We start from the raw sequence: 22,241 nt of genomic DNA on the forward strand, positions 1-22,241 counted from the left end.
GCCAATAGTGTGTCTCACTGCGAAACAGTTTCAGTTTACCCCAAATGACCACAGTTCTGCGATCTAGTTTTCACAGGTGAAACATTTCTTTTGTTATTGACAACTACTACTGGCCCTTGTCAATGCACCCAAATGATTAAAAGAGGTAAACTCTTTTCATAGATTTATGGCATATATGTCATAGGTGTATAGTAGATGCAGATCTCACCAATGGTACCAGCATCTATTGCGAGAACGGGAGCCTATTGCGTGCTACTGTCAGTGGAGAGGTGGATGGGAATTTCTACCATCTTATGATATCTTCATGTGTCAGGACACCGATCCCGAGATAGAGGCAAGTCCTATTGTTAGAATCCACATGGGAATGACCCGTTAAACAAAGTAGCCATCATCTGAATTTGGATAATGTCTTATACTGCTATATATGTATTTTAATGGCTTGATTTGATTTATTTTTATTACTTTGCGTGTCCATATGGGTCAATAGTTTTTACTTATAGCTGTAAAATGAACTGACTTCACAAACCATATAGAAGTAAGTCATGAATGGGTGTTTGGTTATATGCATTAAAAGATGGGAGATAAATATATGATGACTTGGGGACCCCCACTGATCTGGAGAATGGGGGTCCTGGGTCCTCCATTAGAATGGACTGGTGGTCATAAAACCACACTACTGCTTCATTCATGGTCTATGACAATTATAGAGATGACCAAGTAGAGCGCTCAGCAAGCTCCAGCAATTCCATAGACTTTGAATGTTGCCGTAATGCACCAAATCTAAAAGCTAATGAATATGTTTCAGTGTAGAGATTTTTTCAGCCACTGAAAATATTTTTTCTATGTTTTCAGGTCTAGAAAAAAGTCTTCTGGGAATGTGCGTTGGGTGAGTATCTCAGAATCGGAGAAGTGTCCATCTTCAGCCATCTATCTCTCCCACTCTGTGCATTGGTGTATTAATGCCTTGATCCTTTTGTACTAATCTATACTTTATGATAATGTACACTGTCATGGATGGTGTTGGGTATTTGGATAAAAATGAAATAAATATCTTATCCCATATAATATAACTATTACAAAAAAACCTGTGAAACTTGTATTCAGCTTATGGCTCCTAGATATATTGCAATTTCGTCTTGTCTCTCTTTGTTGAGTTGTTATAGTTGGCTTTATTGAAGTTTTAGTACATCATATTCTCATCTATTGATGGAATCAAATGGATAAAAAGCACTTGATGAGATTCTGCCACAGAAAAAATGAATGTCAGCTCTTCCATCTCTTTTTTTCTCAGTCTTCTCTTTGTCCTGTAATCCAAGCCACATATCTTTGTACAGCGGAGCTAGGTGGCTTTGAAATAAATAATAGATTGTTTGATATATACCAGACCATGCCATAAAGAATGATATTTTAATAGTAGAGCCAGGTCGGATCTGCAGTAACCTCTCAAATCTGTTCAAGATGAGTGATGTATGAGGATTTGCTTAGTTGTGATATAATTTAGCCATGGTGTAAAATGGCCAAGGATGTTCGAGTTATTTAATTTATTGTCAAAATATCACACTTTACTTTAAAAAAGAAAAAAGTAACACCTCCAGTAATTTCTTGCTCTTTAGCTCTTTTCTATGAAATCCTCCTAAACAATTGAAATTTAATATTTATAATAGACCTAGGGCGATTACAATAGTTTTTTATGAACTCACAAAGATGAAAATAACTTCCGAGAGTATTGAAAAAACTCTAACATGAAAAAAAAAACATAAAAATATGTACTTTAGTTTGACATTTAAAAGTAGACAATCCAGGTGTGGAATTTGCATTTGGAAGCTGTTGCTGTAAATCCACAACATGCGATCAAAGGAGCTCTCAATGGAAGTGAAACAAACCCATTAGGCTGAAGAAAAAAAAAGAAATCCATCAGAGAGATAGCCGAAATGTTAGCCAAGTCAACAGTTTGGTACATTCTGCGAAAAAAACGTGTTCACTGGTGAGCTTGGGAACTCAAAAACACCTGGGTGTCAATGGAAGACAACAGTGGTAGATGATCACAGAATCCTTTTCATGGTGAAAGAAAACCCCATTCTCCATGAAGTAAGTGTTTCAGGATCTAAGTCTAACATGAAGAGAAGACTTCATGAGAGCAATACACCACAAGGTGCAAACCATTAATCAGCCTTAAAAATAGAAAGGTCAGATTATACTTTGCAAAAAACATCTGAAGAAGCCTGCCCAGATTTGGAAAAGCATTCTTTGGACAGATGAAACTAAGATCAACCTGTACCAGAATTATGGTAAGAAGTATGGAGAAGGCTCATGATCCAAAGCACACCACATCCTCTGTAAAAGATGGTGGAGGCAGTGTGATGGCTTGGGCATGCATGGCTTCTAATGGCCCTAGGTCACCAGTGTTTATTGATGATGTGACTGAAGACAGAAGCAGCCGGATGAATTCTGAAGTGTACAGGGTTATACTTCCTTCTGCAAGGTTTATTGGACGGCGCTTCACAGAACAGATGGACAATAACCCAATAATCTAAAACATACTCCGAAAACAACCCAGGAGTTTTTAAGACAATGATGTGGAATAATCTGCAATGGCCGAGTCAGTCATCAGATCTCAACCCTATCGAGCATGCATTCCACATGCTTAAGTTAAATCTTAATGTAGAAAGACCCACAAACAAGCAACAACTGAGGTCAGCTGCAGTAAAGGCCCGGCAAAGCATCACAAAGGAGGAAACTCAACGTTTGGTCATGTCCATAGTTTCCAGACTTCAGGCAGTCATTGGCTGCAAAACATTCTCTACAAAGTATTAAAAATGAACATTTTATTTATGATAAAGGTAATTTGTTTAGCTCTTGTTTAGCTCTTTTCTATGAAATCCTCCTAAACAATTGTAATTGTAATTTAATATTTATAATAGACCTAGGGCCATTACAATTGTTTTTTATGAACTCACAAAGATGAAAATAATTTCCGAGAGTATTGAAAAAACTATCTTACATGAAAAAAAAACATAAAAATATGTACTTTAGTTTGACATTTAAAAGTAGACAAAAATATATTATTAAATTACTTACCCAATTACAATGTTATTAGGCTGACAAAGTTATTAGGGTGATCACAATCACAAATCAATCCAGTACATGCAGGGGACTTTTTATGGGGGGTCACATCAGGAATTAGAATAAAGGATTTTACAATGACAAGGTCCAGGACATATGTAGGTGGCACTTGATTCAAGCATTATCTCAAGTTTTATCCACTCCAAGATTGTTTTACTTAGTATACAATTAAGCTGACCTTCTAGCTATCCTAAATTGATTTATTTAGGCCTCAGCCTAAAGGCCCCGTCACACTTAGCGACGCTGCAACGATCCCGACAACGATACGACCTGTCAGGGATCGTTGCTGCGTCGCTATGTGGTCGCTGGTGAGCTGTCAAACAGGCAGGCTCACCAACGATCAGGGGAGCAGCGACATCGTGGAAAGAATCTTTCCACGATGTCGTGCTCCTGGTTACCAGCCTGCTGAAGCAGGAGCAGGCTGGTAACCATGGTAAACATCGGGTTACTAGGGGCACACGCGCACTTAGTAACCCGTTGTTTATCATGGTTACCACTCTGCTACGGTGAGCGGGAGGTTACCGCTCACTTTAGCAGGCTCGTAACCATGATAAACAGCGGGTTACTAAGTGCGCGTGTGCCCCTAGTAAGCCGATGTTTATCATGGTTACCAGCCTGATCGCTGCTCCCGCTGGTCACACACAGCGATGTGTGCAGACCAACGGGAGGGCAACGACCAAAAAAAGGTCCAGGACATTCTGCAGCGATCAGCGACCTCACAGCAGGGGCCTGATCGCTGCAAAGTGTCACACATAGCGACATCGCTGGTGAGGTCGCTGTTGCGTCACCAAAACCGTGACACAGCAGCGATCTCGCTAGCGATCTCGCTATGTGAGCCGGGGGCTTAAGAGAAAGGTAAGCCTTCTGTGGTAAAGGTACACTGTGGGGGATAGGGGTCTATGTAAATGAGATTATTTTGTTGTGGTAGGTGGGCTCACAGAGTTCAATTAAAATGTGCACTTAGGGTACCCATACATGAGATAGCTGTCAGCTAAACAGCTATCTCTCTCGAAGTTGCCATACACACTAACATTCAGCTTATGTGTCTTTCATAGGGAGAGGGGCATAAGCCTCTGCCAAAATGCTCTCGCAGTGGCTTATACATCATAAGAACCTACCGCCTGATCCTTACAGTTAATGTCAGGAGACCACAGACATGTCTGAAGGTTGACTGGTCACGCTGAAATGGGTGGGTCTGTCCAACTTTAATCTAATGTGTATGTGGGCCTTAAGAATAGACTTTTATTGTAATTTAAGAGTTCAGAGGTTGCATAAAAAACCTGCGGAGCAACTTTTACAATCCACAGCATATTCATTCTACTGCGGACATCCTGCAGAATAGCTGCAGAAGTAGTCCATTGACTTCAATGGAGAATTGAGTCCACATTAAAATCTACAATACATCAAATAGAATCTGCATTTTTGTCCACAACTAAATCCTATTGCGGACAGCGTCTACAGTAAGTCCGCAACTTCTAGTCAAAATTGATGAGGTAGCAAAAACCTAGTGACAGATTCCCTTTAAAGGGAACCTGTCACGTTGGAAAACAATGTTTACTTGCAGATATTGGGTTAATCAGAATGCTGCCTGGCCACTCTATTGAAATTTCAGCTACCAGGAGAAAATTAACTTATATCCTCCCTGGAAAAATTGACTTCCAGTAATAGGGCGTGCACAGAGAAGTTATAGTCACCACTCGCAGCACGTTACAGCACTTTGACAGCTGGCTCTGCAGCACATCTGTGTAGAGTGTGCTGTCAAGCAAAGTGCCGGGACATGCTGACGACGGTGACTGTAGCCACTTTGTGCACGCCCGTGGCTCTTTTTAAAAATCATTGTTCTCAGCACACATCATTCTGTGTAAACAGGACGTGCTGCAGAGGACATGATATCTTATGTGCACAGAATGACAGTATCCACAATCAATCTGTGTGAATAGCAGTATGGTCAGCCTAACCAAACAGCTGTCGTTAAACAGCCATTGTCGGTCTGTCTAAATGCAGGATGACTTTTTCTTTTGTGCTATCTTATCCTTTCTCCATAATGTCCTAACCAGCTCTTCCAAAGTCACAATAAATAGTATTTTACATGCAGATGACAACGCATTGATGTGTACAGTATAAAGCCTAATCTCGGGTGTTTGTTCTTTCCACACTCCAATCATCACAGTAAATGACTGATTCGCTTAGACAGACCCTACAGGACATGAAAGGTCGTTGGTCTATAAAACACCTCACCTTTCCAGCGGTGAATCATTTTCCATGTCAGGAAAAACTACTGAGGATCGGACCAAGCGATAGTAAATAGAGTTATGGATGTCTCTTGTGGAAATTGCAATTAAATGAAATCATTGCTGTTGTCTTGCTTGACGTTATTTAATCTTGGGTTATTAAATTTATTTCACACTCTGTGGCCGGTATGCAAATTTTATATTTCAGTGTTATAACATTATTTTATCAAATGTATCCAGGGAAATCTCAGTACCCCTCCATGCACAAAATCCATTCTATTATGCTTTATTAACAACTCATTGCAGACTGCATTTTTCTTGTTTAAAGAGTATCTGGCATTAACAAACAGCTGTAGATGTGGTGTAGTCAGAAATGCTGCGTCTATTGTCCTAGTTTGGCTCCTCTTGGTATCCACTGTAATGTGTTTTCTACGTTACATACTGTAGATCTATATCCCTAATGCTCTTCCTCCCCTCTCACAGCACAGACGGTAACATAATCCTCTCTACCCTCAGCCACACACAGAGGGAGAGATACTGCTACAGCTGCATCCTCCCTTCAAATTTCCTTATGTTGAAATGTAATGTACTGCTGGTTACTGAAAAAAAAAATTGTTATGATGCGTAATCATAATATCGATACACAACACTCCCAAAGCATCAGGGTGCTCAAAATGGGCACCAACCCTTAGTCCAATGTAAAAAATATTTGGCACTCCAAATAGTATTGCTGAAAAAAGTTTTAATTGTAGCAATCCAAAATAATACATATGCAGTCCTGCTCATTGTTACTGGCACCCATGAAGTTTAAGTACATAATGTGGAATATCTCCTGAAAAAAATAGTTTTTTGGTATAGAGAACTACAAAAGAGCAAATGATAAACAATAATTTAAAACCAAAAACAATTCTAAGATAGAAAAACCTAAAGCCTGCTGTGACACTGGTATTGGCACCCTTTACATTAATTTAGTATGGAAACACATTTTGACTCGCCTGTGGTAAATCACAAAAGAGATTCTCCTGTGATTGTAAGTGCTCATGTGACATGAATTGGCCAATAAATGATGACTTCAGTGTTTTAAAAAGCCACATAGTATTCCCTGTTCCTCTGTCACAATGGCAAAGACAAAGAAGCTGTCTGAGGACATCAGAACTACTATTATTAGCAAACACAAGACTCCCAAAGGGTATAAGGCCATCTTTAAAGACCTTGGTATCCCAGTTTCAACAGTGTCCAATGTTAAGACGTTTGCCAAGCATGGAACCGTCAAGAGCCTCCCTGGATGTGGAGGAAAGATGAAAATTGACAAGAGATGTCTTTGAAGGTTGGTATGAATGGTGTAAAAAACACCACCTATCAAACATCCAAAGACCTGAAGGCTAACCTGGAACAGTCTGGGGTCATGGTTTCGACAAGTACTATAAGCCGCACACTAAACCAAGCAGAACTTTATGGATGAAGGCCAAGGAAGAAACCATTGCTGAAGAAAAGACATAAAAAGGAACGACTGATCTTTGCCAAAGAGTACCTTCTGGGAAAAAGTTCTTTTGACAGATGAAGCAAAAATAGAGCTTTTTGTCAATGCAAAGCAACAGATTGTTTACAGATAGCACAATGAAGCTTATAAGGAAAATAACACCTTACCAAGAGTTAAGCATGGTGTAGAATCCATAATGCTGTGGGGTTGCTTTGTTGCGTCTGGTACTGAAGGCCTTGACCGTATCACAGGAGTCATGAAATCAGAGAATTATCAAGAGATTTTAGAGCGAAATGTCCTACCCAGTGTAAGATAACTTTGTTTGAGTCGAAGATCATGGGTCCTCCAGCAAGACAATGACCCAAAGCACACATCCAAAAGTACACAGGAATGGTTGAAAAAGAAAAAATGGACTGCTTTAAAATGACCAGCAATGAGTCTTGACCTCAATCCCATCGAAAATCTTTGGGGTGAGCTGAAATCTGCAATTGGGAAAAAGAACCCTGCAAGTTGAAAAACAATGTTTTATTGTTGTATTACTTTGGACCACTAATTAAAAAATTCTGAAGATATAACTTTGGTACATTTCCATTTATTTCTGAAGATAATGTACTATGAAAAAAATGAAGGGGTGCCAATAATGGTGAGCAGCTCTATATGACTTTTCGCACTGACGAACACAGACAGAAAAGGGCCCCTATGCAAGAATATATGAACCCTTTGGAGTCCAATATCTCATCATAATACACCATTCCACCTATTTTGGAGGTCGAAATGGACTCCCTTACCTCATGGTCCTTATGCGGCTACACAGGTTGCACCAATGTCCGCTCCTGACTTTTCAGTCTTATAACACTGACCATTAGAAATGCGGATTGCTTTTAATGTGGGGTTGGGGTACTGCAACTTAAGCAAATTATCACCTATAGCACATCATGCTACAGTTTTTTCCCATTATAGTAGCAGAGATGATAAGTAGTGATGAGAGAGTATGTTTTGTTAACCCTTTCACAGAGTATGCTCGGGCCGAGCTCCGAGTAGTTACAGCTGCTCGGTGATATGTTTGAATCGCTCCCGTGTGCATGATTTGCCACTGTTTGACAGCTTTAATACATGTGAGGAATGTGTAAGAAATAGACATTCCTCACATGTATTAAAGCTGTCAAACAGTCGCAAATCATGCACACATGAGTGATTCAAACATATCACAGAGCAGCTGTAACTACTCGGAGCTCGGCCCAAGCATACTCTGTGAAAGGGTTAACAAAACATACTCGCTCATCACTAGTTAGCACTGTTGCTTTGCTGTGCTTTGGTTCATATCCCATCAAGGAAACATCTTTGATGTATGTTCTCCCCATGTTTGCATGGGTTTTCTCCGGGTTCTCCGGTTTCCTCCCACACTCCAAACACATAAGGAGTTTAGATTGTGAGCCCCAATGGGGACCGTTCTCATGATGTCTGCAAAGCGCTTTGGAATATGATGGCGCTGTATAAGTAAGTAAAATAAATAACTAATTAGGGTCCTTATGATGCTGTTTGCATCTGGTATGTAATGGATCTGTTCCTAGCAAGGAACATAGAAACGGAGTTACAAAGCACACATGGGAACAGAGTCTTCTGTTCGTTACAAATTGGCTAGATATTATCAGAAAACAATGAATAGGTTTACCTTTAAGAAGAATTGAAGAGAAGACAGGTTCCTAAGCTATATTATTTGATCACCTTTTTGAATTCTAAAACTTCTTTTGTAGACGCTGTGTGGCTCTGAAAACTTTCCTTCTGCATATCTACTAGTCCGAAGTAGACTAGTATATACAGATATATTGCTTGTCGCTGCCAGTTACGGTACATATTATATTCATGTATCTATACTGATATAGCAAATATCATATTGGTATTTCTTCTAAAGTATTTTTTCTGCGGATTACATCTTTAGCAGAAAAATGATCACACTTTAACACAGCGACACATCTGATCCCCCACTGGCTGCTCCCGGAGACAACTTGGTTTTGGAACCCACAACAATCTGCTGCTGAGTCTTCCAAAGCTCCCAATTACAGCAGGATAGATTTCTCTTTAGCGCTGGAGTTCTAATTGAACTCATTTTCTATCAGTATCACAGTAGGACAGAAGCTACGATAATTATCACGCTGTGTTTCTAAGCTGTTACTTGTATGTGCCACCTTGATAATCTTGCTATTACTTTATCATCAGAGAGAAGCGTAAAGTTGTTATCCCGCCTCATCTGGCTTACGGAAAACGAGGATTCCCACCCTCCATACCAGGTAATACATGATCCTCTCTAATCCTATTTTTCTTTGGCACATTGAATGGAATCTATTATTGTATTAGATTTTATTGTGTACTGCTTAACAAAAGTATTATCTAATCCAGAATATTCCACATCATTTGTGGAACAGAAGAACTCAAAAAGTGGATAGCAAGAAAAGTGTGCCTAATAAGAAGTTATATGACACAGAACACCATAATTTTATCCACGCTTCACACTAACAGTATATCATAGAATCATAGAATGGTAGAGTTGGAAGGGACCTCCTTGGTCATCTGGTCCAACCCCCTGCTGAAAGCAGGATTCACTAAATCATCTCAGACAGATGTCTGTCCAGCCTCTGTTTGAAGACGTCCATTGAAGGGGAACTCACCACCTCTCGTGGCAGCCTGTTCCACTCATTAATCACCCTAACTGTCAAAAAAGTTTTTTCTAATATCTAATCTGTGTCTCCTCCCATTCAGTTTCATCTCATTGCTTCTAGTCTTTCCTTCTGCAAATGAGAATAAAGATGATCCTTCTACAATGTGACATCCCTTGAGATATTTGTAGACAGCTATTAAGTCTCCTCTCACTCTTCTTTTTTGCAAGCTAAACATTCCCAAATCCTGCAACCGTTCCTCATAGGACATGGTTTGCAGACCAGTCACCATTCTGTTCGCTCTTCTCTGAACTTGCTCCAGTTTGTCTATGTCTTTTTTAAAATATGGTGCCCAAAACTGTACACAGTATTCCAGATGAGGTCTGACCAAAGAGGAGTAAAGACCGATAATGACTTCACGTGATCTAGACTGTATGCTTCTGTTAATACATCCCAGAATTGTATTTGCCTTTTTTGCTGCTGCATAACACTGTTGACTCATGTTCAGTGTATGATCTATTAGTATACCTAAGTCTTTTTCACATGTACTGTTGCTTAGCTCTATTCCTCCCATTCTGTATATGCTTTTTTCATTTTTATTGCCCAGATGTAGTACTTTGCATTTTTCCCTGTTAAAAACCATTCTGTTGGTTGCTGCCCACTGCTCCAGTTTATTTAGGTCTTTTTGAATCCTCTCTCTCTCTTCTCTAGTATTAGCTATCCCTCCTAGCTTTGTGTCATCAGCAAATTTAATCAGTTTACCCTCAATTCCTTCATCTAAATCATTGATAAAGATGTTGAACAATACAGGTCCCAGGACGGAGCCCTGTGGTACCCCACTTGAGACATTCATCCAGCTGGATGTGAAGCCATTTACAACCACCCTTTGAGTCCGATCACTAAGCCAGTTATGAATCCACCTAACAGTTGCCTGGTCCATTGCATACTTGGTCATTTTTTCAATAAGGATGGTGTGAGATACTTTGTCAAATGCTTTGCTGAAGTCAAGATATACTATATCTACAGCATTTCCCTGATCCACCCAGTCAGTGATTCTGTCATAGAAGGAAATTAAGTTAGTCTGACATGACTTGTTAGTTACAAACCCATGCTGACTCTGGTTAATCACTTCATTCTTATCCATGTACTTACATACATGTTGTTTAATAATTTGTTCAAAGATCTTTCCTGGTATAGAAGTCAGACTCACCGGCCTATAGTTCCCTGGGTCCACCTTCTTCCCCTTTTTGAAGATAGGAACAACATTTGCTCTTCTCCAGTCTTCTGGAACTTCTCCTGTTCTCCAAGAATTTTCAAAGATTATGGAGAGTGGTTCTAAAATTTCTTCTACGATCTCCTTCAGTACTCTGGGGTGTAATTCATCTGGACCTGGAGACTTGAACTCATTTATGTTAGCTAAATATTCCCTCACAATCTTTCTGTTTACAGATAACCTGGATTCTTCTATTCCTTTAATAGGACAGTCAATATCAGTTGATGTCACATTTTCTTTCTGAGAGAAAACTGATGCAAAATAGGAGTTAAAAAGTTCGGCCTTCTCAACATCCTCTCTTACCATTTCTCCATTTTCATCCTGTAAAAATCCTATAGCATCTTTGACTTTTCTTTTACTTTTGACATACCCCCAAAATCCTTTTTTATTGCTTTTGACATCTCTTGCAAGCCTTAATTCATTGTCAGCTTTAGCTAACCTGATACGTGCCCTGCAGGATCTGCAGACTGCATTATAATCTTCTTTAGATATGTCTCCCTCTTTCCATTTAATAAACATTTCTTTCTTTCTTTTTAGCATGTGTTTAAGTTCTGTGTTCATCCATATGAGTGGACTGAGTGTTTTAACAACTTTGTTGGAAAACCTATTATTAAGGTTACTGCAGACATAGAATAACTCTACGGAAAGTTATCAGTTCTCATATCCCATTAAAGGGTTATTCCCACAACAGCAATATTTATTACAAATACAGTATTACATGACTATAGTTAATATATAGTAGAACCAACCGTAAAGTTTTTTTCTTGTACCTCTGTGTTTTTTCATGTCATTTTGCCCCTCTGTGCATCTAGCTTCACTGCACTGAATGGGCGGTTCTATTATTATCTGCTAAAACTACATTTTCCAGCAGCTCACTGCTTCTTCTCAGTGCTGCAGGCCCCACCCTCTGCTTTCCTGCCTGCTTTCTGATAGAGATAGATAGATATCAAAATATAGAGAAAGAAAGAAAAAGGATGAGTGAAAGAAATATTAAAGAAGTTGTCCACTACTTGGATAACTCCTTGTCATACCCCACGCTTGGACCTGATAAAATAAAAAAAGTCTTTACTCACCTCCCGTGCTGGCGCCGTTGCTGCGGTGTCGGTACTCACTCTTCCCAGGGATCCATGCTGTTGTTGTAACGTGACCCTGGCGCCCAATCAGCGCTGGCGTCACTGTCCCCGCCTCCTCTCAAATTGAACGTGAAGAGGAAGTCAGATCAAATGCAGCCCAGACTTTCTCTTCATGATCGATTTGTCCTAAGGCGGGGACAGTGAAGCCAGCGCTAATTAGGCGCCGAGATCACGTGTCACAACAACCAGAGCCCCGGGACTGCGAGTGCTGACACCAGCTTGGGAGGTGAGTATAAGCTTTTTTATTTTATCAGGGCCAAACATTTGGATCAAGAAGGGGTTGTCTAAGTAGTGGAGAACTCCTTTAAGTGTTAAGAGAAAATAAAGCGAATGAGAGAAACCGAACACAATAAGAAAAATAAGAAATTCACAGAAGAGAGAGAGGGACATAGTGGAAAGCGGGAAATAACAAAAAGAGAGAGGGGAAAAGAAGGGATACAGAGAAGTAGTGTATAGACTATTTATTGTACTCAGTTATCACTTTAGTTTATTTTACAAAAATATAAAGTTAATTTTATAAAAAATATATATGGCCACATCAAATAATCACTGTGGTGGGCAATCAGAGAGACGGGTTGACGTATAAACATTTTTGTACTTACAATGTGCCCTTGGATGTTCGAGTGTCCTCTAGTAAACATGATCATGCTCTCCCCTGCATGTATAGCATAGCAGATCTGTGCTGTGCTACAACCTTGCTGTCAGAGCAATGAGGATGCAGTGAGTGTTTTATTGGGGCAGGTGCAGATGAAAGTATGTTTTCTCCTACGAGAAAATTGGCTCGATTATGCAAATCACACTTTGCTTAAACTTTGATCAGAGTTTGATTAGAGCGTTAGCATAGTGTGATCCGATTCTCTCAGATGAGGAGAAGATGGAGAAAAAAATGTCTCCATCTTATCCATTCTGTCAGTCTGTGGAAATCGGATTGCACTCTGATGTCATCCGAGTGCAGTCTGATGGTTTCCATGCACTCATTGACTTGCATGGCCTAGTGCGATCTGAACATCGGATCAAACTTGGGCATGCAGCGATTTTTCTTCCTTGGACAGGTTCGGTCTGAGGAAAAAATATGCATGGCCCGATAGCATATTATTGGTCCCGGTGTGATCCGATGTTTTGTCAGATCGTACTCGGACCGAAAATACGCTTATCAGCACTTAGACAAGGTCATTAGGTGCATCTGCAGCTAGTATAACTGTGATCTTCAGAACCAAGCATAGCTGAGCTGTCTTACAACAGGCTGTCAGATCAACGAGGATGTTGTAAAAGTCAAAAGAGTGTTTTATTACACAAGGTCACATGCTCAACCAACAGTATTAGAACGACTGGAGAATGGATCCAGTGGCAACGGAGAGTACGGAGAGCCTATGTGGGAGAATCATTATAGGGGTGCAGCTTTAAAAATAATTTGTATTTGCATAAACGATGAATTTTGTACACACATAAAACTGAGGCCACGTTATGATTTTGGGAAATAGCCCTTTGACATCGTAAGTTAAATCAAGACTTTTTGATAGGGCTCGCTCACACCTGCGAGTGCTTTCTGATTTTTTTATCGTAGAGAGCACACTGACCAATGTTATTCAATGGGGCCGTGCTGATGACCGTTTTTTATCACTTACAGAATCTGTCAGTGAAGAAAAACTGCAGCGTGTTGGGATTTCATTCTGAAATCAGTACTTAGAAGCAAAAACTGAAGGCACTAACAATATACTTATGGGATCACTGATTACACACTGGACAATATAACAATACACAGAGGAAAGGAAGTGTGTACATAAACAATCAGGATCACCATTGAATTAATGTAATAACAATTTCATTCATTTAATGGTGATTCTCATTATTTATGTACACACTTCCTTTCCTCTTTGTGTATTTTTCACTCTGAAATCAGATGCCACTCACGCATTTTAGTTTATGGGTGGGTAGAAATCATCGGAGTGAATTCGGATGACATCTGAGTGCAGTCCAATTTCCGCGAACTCACAGAATAGAGAAAACACTCCTCACAGTGTGCTACGAATCTCACACCTGAGAGAATCGGATCACACTATGCTGACACTCGAATAAAGATCTGATCATAATGTCATTAGAATAATGACGCGATTCTCTCGGATGAGACCATCTACAGTCGTGTGACCCTGCCATTAGTGTGCATTTAAGATCTCCTTCAGAAACTACGGGCTAAAACTTTTATTGTAAAAAATACCACAAGGCATACTTTTTTACTGGCTGCCTCTGTAGAAAATAGCTGGCGTATACTTAGTAACAAACAAAATGTTCTTTATTTACCCTGCCTGGGTCCAGCGCTGAGTCTCGGTGGCTGCTGTTGTCTGCAGCACTGATGTCACGTCGACAGCGCTGCAAACAACTAAGTTCAGCAGCTCTGCCTGAGTAGATCGCACAAGCCTCAGTGGTCTGCAGCGCTGTGTTCATGATGTCAGCACTGCAGACAACAAACACCGGGAGCAGCCACCGAGACTCAGCGCTGGACCTGGGCAGGGTAAGCAAGTACGTTTTTTTTTTTTTTTCCATTACTATGGAAACTTATAGGAAAAATATTTATGAAAGGGGACAACCCCTTTAACATTGCTGTCCTATTCTTAGGAGAGGATAGTGTTTGATTGGGACAAATCACAGGAGCCCCAACCATCAATATAATGAATTACCAGCAGGTGTCTCATTTATAGTCAGACATAGATCTTTCACTCTGCTGATTTAGATTTGTACCTGAGGTTTGGCTGTACCGTCTATCAAATGTTTATAGCTTATCCTATGGACAGACCATTAATGTTTATTAGGATGAGTCAGGGCTTTAGAGTTTACAGAATACGTTATTCTTACTGCCCAGAGCGCCAGAATCCAGGTGGAACATACAGTAAGTAAGCTGTCGTGAGCAGAGCCTTACCTGCACAACTCCGGTCAGTCTCCAGCTGTTTGTGACCTGCCGGATCGCTCCGGTGGTCACTGGAGCAAGTCAGAAGTCTCCTTTCAATGCAAGTCTATGAGAGCCTTGTACTGGGCGTCATAGACTTGCATTGAGAACCTGTGACCATTACTTCTGACTTCTGGCCAGTCAAAGGTTGCGGTCACAAGATGGCATCAATAAAAGTTGAAGATGATAGTGGGTAACTATAAGACTACGGTCATGGACCTTAGTTTACAAGCACAACTCCAGCACTGAAAAAAAGAAAAAAACGATGGAATGGTGCTTTAAGATTTTCCCTGTGTGAAAATGTTTTATTTTTTTGTTTTATTGCGTATCAATAGCATAATATGCATTAAAAAAGCAGAACTTGTTTTATTTTTCTAATTTATCGTTTTCTTCTTATGTTGTTACTTGCTATTGCTATACATTAAAGCCCAAATGTCACTTTTTTTTCTCATAGGTGATTCTGTGCTACAGTTTGAGACTGAAGTCATATCATTATCTAAGCCCACCCAGTGGCAGACCCTGGTAAATGATGTACTTCCCATGCTCTGCATTGCTTTAGTGCCCACTCTTTTAGGGTTGATTGGTTACCATCTATACTCCAAGTCCAAGTCTCCAACTGTGTCCAAAAAGAAAATGAAGGAAGAAAAAAAGAACAAAGCGAAAAGGAAATAAAGAACTCTAATTTTCTCAAACACCTGAGTCTCAATTTATTAATCTGAAGGCTGCTCTTGTGGGTCTCGGAGAGTAGATTAGAGTATGTGCTGGTCGCTCTTATGCTCTCAGCTGTCATTTAAGGTTATCATACTGTATTTTCACTTCCATATATTTATTAGGGAAGTACATGTCCAGTTAGCTTACTTACTCTGAAATTTGGGTTTTCAACTGATGATGGACACTATAGTACTATTGGTAAATTTAAACATGACACAATTTTTTTATTATTAGTATAATTATTTAAAACGATATTCCAGGCTCCACGTACTAACGCTCATCATATTTATTGCAATTAGGGAAACAAACAAAGAAGGTATAAGTACAATTATAAAATTACAAGCAGAGGGAAAAAAAAACTAAAAACATCTCTTTATTAATTACCTATATATCAAATATAAAAAAAGACACAACGCACAAACAGATATGTATATCTATACTTAAAAATGCCAAAGGCATAGGAAAAGTTATGGTCAAAAAGTGAGGGAAACGAGACAAAGGTCACAACAGCCTATCTACCCTTCAAATGCTGTCCCTTCCTTACCGCAGAGGTTGGCACCCTAAAAGTTGTGATATGGTGCCCCCACTCAACGAGGAGTGTCTGTAAATGACCCTCCGTTTTGAACGCTAGTGCCATTTGGCCATAAGGAAGAAATCCCATATAGTGCTAACAAATGACTAAGTCATAATATCACACAGGTGACAGAGACCCTCATGGGGTCAATGCAAATATACATGCTTCACAATAGGTGAAAGAAATATGGCCTGAATACTTCACTTGTTTGTCACAGCATGGTCCTGACGCATTTTCCCCCTCTAGTTAATCCAGATGTTCATCAGGGGCAGATCCCATAATAGGGGTATGGTATGGAACGGTGTATAATTTGATGCACCAGCTCCCCAGACCGCAGGTCAGGAAAATGAAGGAAGAAAAAAAGAACAAAGCAAAAAGGAAATAAAGAATTCTACGTTTCTCAAATACCTGAGTCCCAATTTATTAATCTGAAGGCTGCTCTTGTGGGTCCTGGAGAGTAGATTAGAGTATGTGCTGGTCGCTGCTATGTTCTCAGCTGTCATGTAAGGTGATCAGCCTGTAGTTTCACTTCCATCTACAGCAGGTGAAATATGTATTGAACAGGCCACCAATTTTCTAAGTAAATATATTTCTAAAGGTGCTATTGACATGAAATTCTCACTAGATGTTGGTAACAACCGATCTAATCCACACAGGCAAAGAAATCAAACCATAAATGTCTAAAATTTAAAGGGGTTGTCCGGTCAAGTCTGCAGTCACTCTGTGTGACTGCAGACTTATGAATCTCCCCAGCGCAGGCACTGTGCGCTGCAGGGATTTGCCGGTTTCTGAGCCGAAGCTGGCGGGTACGTATGTGTTATACATACTCCCGGCCAGAGCCCGTCGTGTGGGTGTGGGTGTGGCCTCGCTCCAGACTCTACAAACGACACAATTTTTGAATAATAATAAAACTGATCTACTATAATCACCTAATTATTTAATTCTGGTCCCTAAAATGTGCTTGGAGTTTCACATTAAAGCGTACCTGTTACTTCAGGTGACATTTCAGAACATAAAGCAGCAACATCATGGAGAACCAATACAGAGCAGTATTGCTGTGAAACCAGCTCAGCGGTCGGGAACACTTACTAGAAAGCTGCAGCACGATTGGTCTCAACTTTCTGCTCCCCCTCCGCATTCCGTCTCCATAGAGTTCCGTGGGCCGCTATGATCTGATACCACAGAGCTGGCTTTGACTAAGTTGGATTCACACAACCACAACCATGATGTTCCTAGTTGGGAATACTGTATTTATTTTGGAACATGTGGTGTTCACAGATTTCCATGTCTTACCCTCCAGCTAATTATCTGATCAGCCTGGGAATATTTAGTGTTTTTCATAAAAGTAATATGAGTATCAATAAGTAGCCTTAGTTGAAAATGGCACAAAACTGCTGATGTCGATGTTTCGCTGCCGCATTTGCGTACGGCAGAATATTTATTTATTTTATTTCTCTCACTTATATAGCGCCACAGCACTTTACAGACATTATTGGCACTGTCCCCATTGGGGCTCACAATCTACATTCCCTATCAGTATGTCTTTGGAGTGTGGGAGGAAACCAGAGACCCAGAGGAAACCCACACAAACACGGGGAGAACATACAAACTCCTTGCAGATGTTGTCCTTGGTGGGATTTGAACCCAGGACCCCAGCGCTGCAAGGCAGAAGTGCTAATCACGGAGCCACCATGTTGCAAATGTTACTTTTGTTTGCCAACCAATTTAAGGTGGTCATATTTCTTAGTTAGTTTTTGGCTGAACAAACAGCTATTCCTTCCGACCCTCCACTCCACTCCTCTGTTGACAATGTGTCACTTGAAAATAAGGAATCAGGCATTTCGAAATCCAAATGCCCGATATTTATTTTCCTAACATCTGTAGTTGAGGAAGAGTCCGGACTCCCTTATACACATTATATGGTTGGCCAGCCCTTTAGAAATCATGGATTCAGCTGACATTGTCCCAATGTGTAGACCTCTTTAATCTTTTGTCTACTAGTGATTGCGTGCCTGGTGTAAGAAGAACTTTGTTGACTCCAATGATGAACGCTAGCGATATACCGATGCCTTTGGTGTTATGTGCCAATGACAAAGCGTAATGCCTGAAGGCAGTAATTTCATTATGTCCAAGTTGATGCTTTCTGACAGCTAGGGAGCAACTAGTGACTGGTGATCTGTATCCTATATATAATCTAACAATTTAATCTCTCGAGGACTAGTTAAAACAGAAGTCATCTGCATACACTACTGTTAAGGGCTAGGGTTATTAACTCCTTCACCCCGTGGCCATTTTCCACTTTTGCGCTTTCGTTTTTTGCTCCTGTTCTTCTCAGGGGCATAACTTTTTTATTTTTCGGTCAATAAGGCCATGTGAGGGCTTATTTTTTGACGGACAAGTTGTACTTTTGAACGACACTATTGGTTTTACCATTTTATGTACTGGAAAACATGAAAAAAATTCCAAGTGCGGTGAAATTGCAAAAAAAAAAGTGCAATTCCACGATTGTTTTTTGTTTGTTTTGTTTACCATGTTCACTAAATGCTAAATATGACCTGCCATTATGATTCCCCAGGTCATTACGAGTTCATAGCTACCAAACATGTATAGGTTCTTTTTTATTTAAATGGTGAAAAAAAAATCCCAAATTTGTTAAAAAAAATAAAAAAAAAAAACTATTTTTTTTTCCGAGACCTGTAGCGTCACCATTTTTCGGGATCTGGGGCTGGGTGAGGGCTTATTTTTTGCAAGCTGAACAGATGTTTGTATTGATACCGTTTTGGGGCAGATACAATGTTTTGATTGCCCATTATCGCAATTTACTGCAATGTTGTGGCAACCAAAAAAAATGTAATTCTGGTGTTTTGATTTTTTCTCGTTACTCCGTTTACTGATCTGATTAATTATTTTTATATATTGATAGATCTGGCGATTCTGAACGTGGTGATACAAAATATGTGTATATTTGATTTTTTTATTGTTTTATTTTGAATGGGATGAAAAGGGGGGTGATTTAAACTTTTATATATTTTGTATTTTTAAATATTTTTAAAAACACTTTTTTTTTACTTTTTCACATGCTTCAATAGTCTCCATGGGAGACTAGAAACTGCGATAATCCGATTGCCTGTGTGTAGCAGAATTGCTCACTTGCAATGAGAGCTGACCGCTGGGCGGCGCTCATAGTATCCTGGCAATGACAACCACAGGGGTCTCCTGCAGACCCCGGGTTGCCAAGCAAACCTATTGGCGACCCGCAGTCATGTGACACGGGCACTGATGGGCGGGACTAGTGACGTCCTTCCGCTGTGGCCATGTTAAATGCTGCTGTCAGAGATTGACAGTGGCATTTAACATGTTAACAGCCACGGGTGGATCGCGGCTGTTAGGGGCACATGACCGCTGAACAGATGCAGGACAGGTGCCGGCTCATTGCCAGAGCCCGCGCCAAAAGGAAGAGACACGCCATGTGCTGTACATGTCGTTAAGGGGCTAATATCTGTTAGTTAATCTTGGTTTCTGCCCAATTTTAATGTAATAACCATTTTATTTTCACATAAAATAAGCTGAATGGATTGGAATGGGTTATTGTGGTGAAAATTATGTGATGTCAATTTTATTAAAGGGTTCATTTGCTCAAACAAATACATTTAATAAGTTTGCATCTGCAGGTTAATAGCATTCAAATGCTGTCTTGCTGCCGCACTGAAAAAAAAGTCATTATCTCAGTAAATTAAAATAATTAACAAAAAACACCTGCAAAGGCTTCCTAAGCGTTTAAAAAGGTCCCTTAGTCTATTTCAGTAGGCTCCAAAATCATGGGGAAGACTGCTGACTTAACAGATGTCCAGAAGGCAGTCATTGACTCACTCCACAAGGTCCCAGAGTTCCAATTTTCATTTGGAAATCAAGGTCCCAGAGTCTGGAGGAAGAGTGGAGAAGCCACAATCCAAGCTGCTTGAGGTGTAGTGTGAAGCTTATAATCAGTGACGGTTTGGGGGAGCCATGTCATCTGCTGGTGTAGGTCCACTGTGTTTTATCAAGACCAAAGTCAGCGCAGCCGTCTACCTGGAAATTTTAGAGCACTTCATGCTTCCCTCTGCCGACAAGCTTTTTGGAGATGGAAATTTCATTCTCCAGGAGGACTTGGCACCTGTCCACACTGCCAAAAGTACCAATACCTGGCTTAAAAACAACGGTATCACTGTGCTTGATTGGCCAGCAAACTCACCTGACCTTAACCCCATAGAGAATCTATGTGGTATTGTCAAGAGGAAGATGAGAGACACCAGACCCAACAATGCAGATGACCTGAAGGCTGCTATCAAAGCAACCTGGGCTTCCATAACACCTCAGCAGTGCCACAGGCTGATCGCCTCCATGCCACGCCGCATTGATGCAGTAATTGATGCAAAAGGAGCCCTGACCAAGTATTGAGTGCATTTACTGAACATACATTTCAGCAGGCCAACATTTCGGATTTTAAAAACATTTTTCAAGCTGTTGTTCTAAAGTATTCTAATTTACTGAGATAATGACTTTTGTGTTTTCATTGGCTGTAAGCCATAATCATCAACATTAACAGAAATAAACACTTGAAATTGATCACTGTTTGTAATGACTCTATATAATATATGAGTTTCACTTTTTATATTGAAGAACTGAAATAAATTAACTTGTTTGATGATATTCTAATTTAGTGAGATGCACCTGTATGTGTATTTTCCTATTATATTTATTTTTAATGGGGAAAAAGGGAGCTTGATTCGACATTCTTTTTTTACTTTTTAAAGTTATTTTTACTGTATCTTAGTCCCCTGACCCTGCTCTCGTCCTATCGCTTGTACTATGCACAACAATACTATAGTATTGCTGCATATAGTAAAAATCAGTCTCATTTGAAGCCCAAAGGAGCTCCTGGATGACAAGAAGAGAGGTCTTCAACAGACCCCCGACTGTCTTAGTAACCCATTAGTGCTTGCTCCATACACCTGCTACCGACTTGCATAGTACATTTAAGGCTGATGCCAGTAAGGGGTTAAAAAAATGTAAAAAATAAGCATATTTGTAATCAACACACCTGTAAAAGTCCAATCTATTAAAATTAATTGTTACAGTAAATGCTATGAAGAAAGAAAAAATCAAAATGCCAGAATTGCTGTTTTTCAGTCCCTTCACCTTCCTAAAAAATGCAATAAAGTATTCAGGGCATAGTATGTAACTCAAAATGGTATCAATAAGATGTCAGCTCGTCACGAGAATAAAAAACAAGCCCTCTTAGAAAAGCCTTCACTAGAAAAATGAAAATGTTACGGGTCTCAGAAAATGGCGATACAAACTAAATAGTTAATTTTTACAAATTTCTGTGTATATTTTTTTTTACAACTTAGATAAAAAATACTATGTGAGTTTGATATGTCCCAAATTGTACTGACCTGGAAAATCACGTTGGCAGGTCATTTTTCCAAACAATAAATATCGCAAAAACAAATATATAGTAAAATGATTGCTGTCATTCAAAACTAAAGCTTATCATGCAAACAACAAGCCCTCGCACGATTTTACCGATGGAAAATGAAAAATGTTATGGCTCTTGGAAGGAGGGGAGGAAAAAAATGAAAATTGGCCACGGCGAGAAAGGGTTAATGACAAAACATGACAAAGCAGGCGTAACTGTCTTTTGGGGAAAATGAGTTCATTATTTTCCCTATTACTGAATATTCATAAGTACTGTGTCACGCTGTCTCTGTATACTGGAGGTAAGGGGCCTAAGCTGACCCTAAGCTGGGGCCCTGACTAGTCCCTCAACCTGGAGGTACTGTTAAAGGTACAGAGGTCCAGGCCGCCAGCGTAACCCCTACCTCCTGAGGATCCCTGCACCTAAGTAATCTAGTCCTGAGAAGGACCCCGATCACAACAAAAGGGGACAAGTAATAATATGCCCACACACAGTACTTAGACGAACGAGACAGTACAAGGGAAAAACCAAAACCACCTTGCATACAACAACTACACAACTACAACAGAGGGAACACCAACGGGAAAGGAGATAAATGATAAAGCGAGGAAGGGAAAAAACACTCCAAATGCACTTATCTCAGAAACTCCAAACACCACGATC

At 40.0% G+C, this 22,241-nt stretch overlaps 1 protein-coding gene across 1 annotated transcript in view; it reads left to right on the plus strand.

The window, feature by feature from the left end:
* Positions 1-15,527, plus strand: part of FKBP11 (FKBP prolyl isomerase 11) — a 50,470-nt gene extending 34,943 nt beyond the window's left edge. Inside the window, exons 4-6 of the mRNA XM_073663789.1 lie at positions 853-886; positions 9,052-9,122; positions 15,290-15,527. Of these exons, the coding sequence (XP_073519890.1) occupies positions 853-886; positions 9,052-9,122; positions 15,290-15,507 (323 nt within the window). The 3' untranslated portion in view covers positions 15,508-15,527. The remainder of the gene's footprint in view (positions 1-852; positions 887-9,051; positions 9,123-15,289) is intronic.
* Positions 15,528-22,241: the final 6,714 nt, after the last annotated feature.

Source organism: Phyllobates terribilis, unplaced genomic scaffold (assembly GCF_046119375.1).
Source record: "Phyllobates terribilis strain yellow unplaced genomic scaffold, ASM4611937v1 Scaffold_2__4_contigs__length_985480577, whole genome shotgun sequence".
Taxonomy (NCBI): Eukaryota; Metazoa; Chordata; class Amphibia; order Anura; family Dendrobatidae; genus Phyllobates; species Phyllobates terribilis.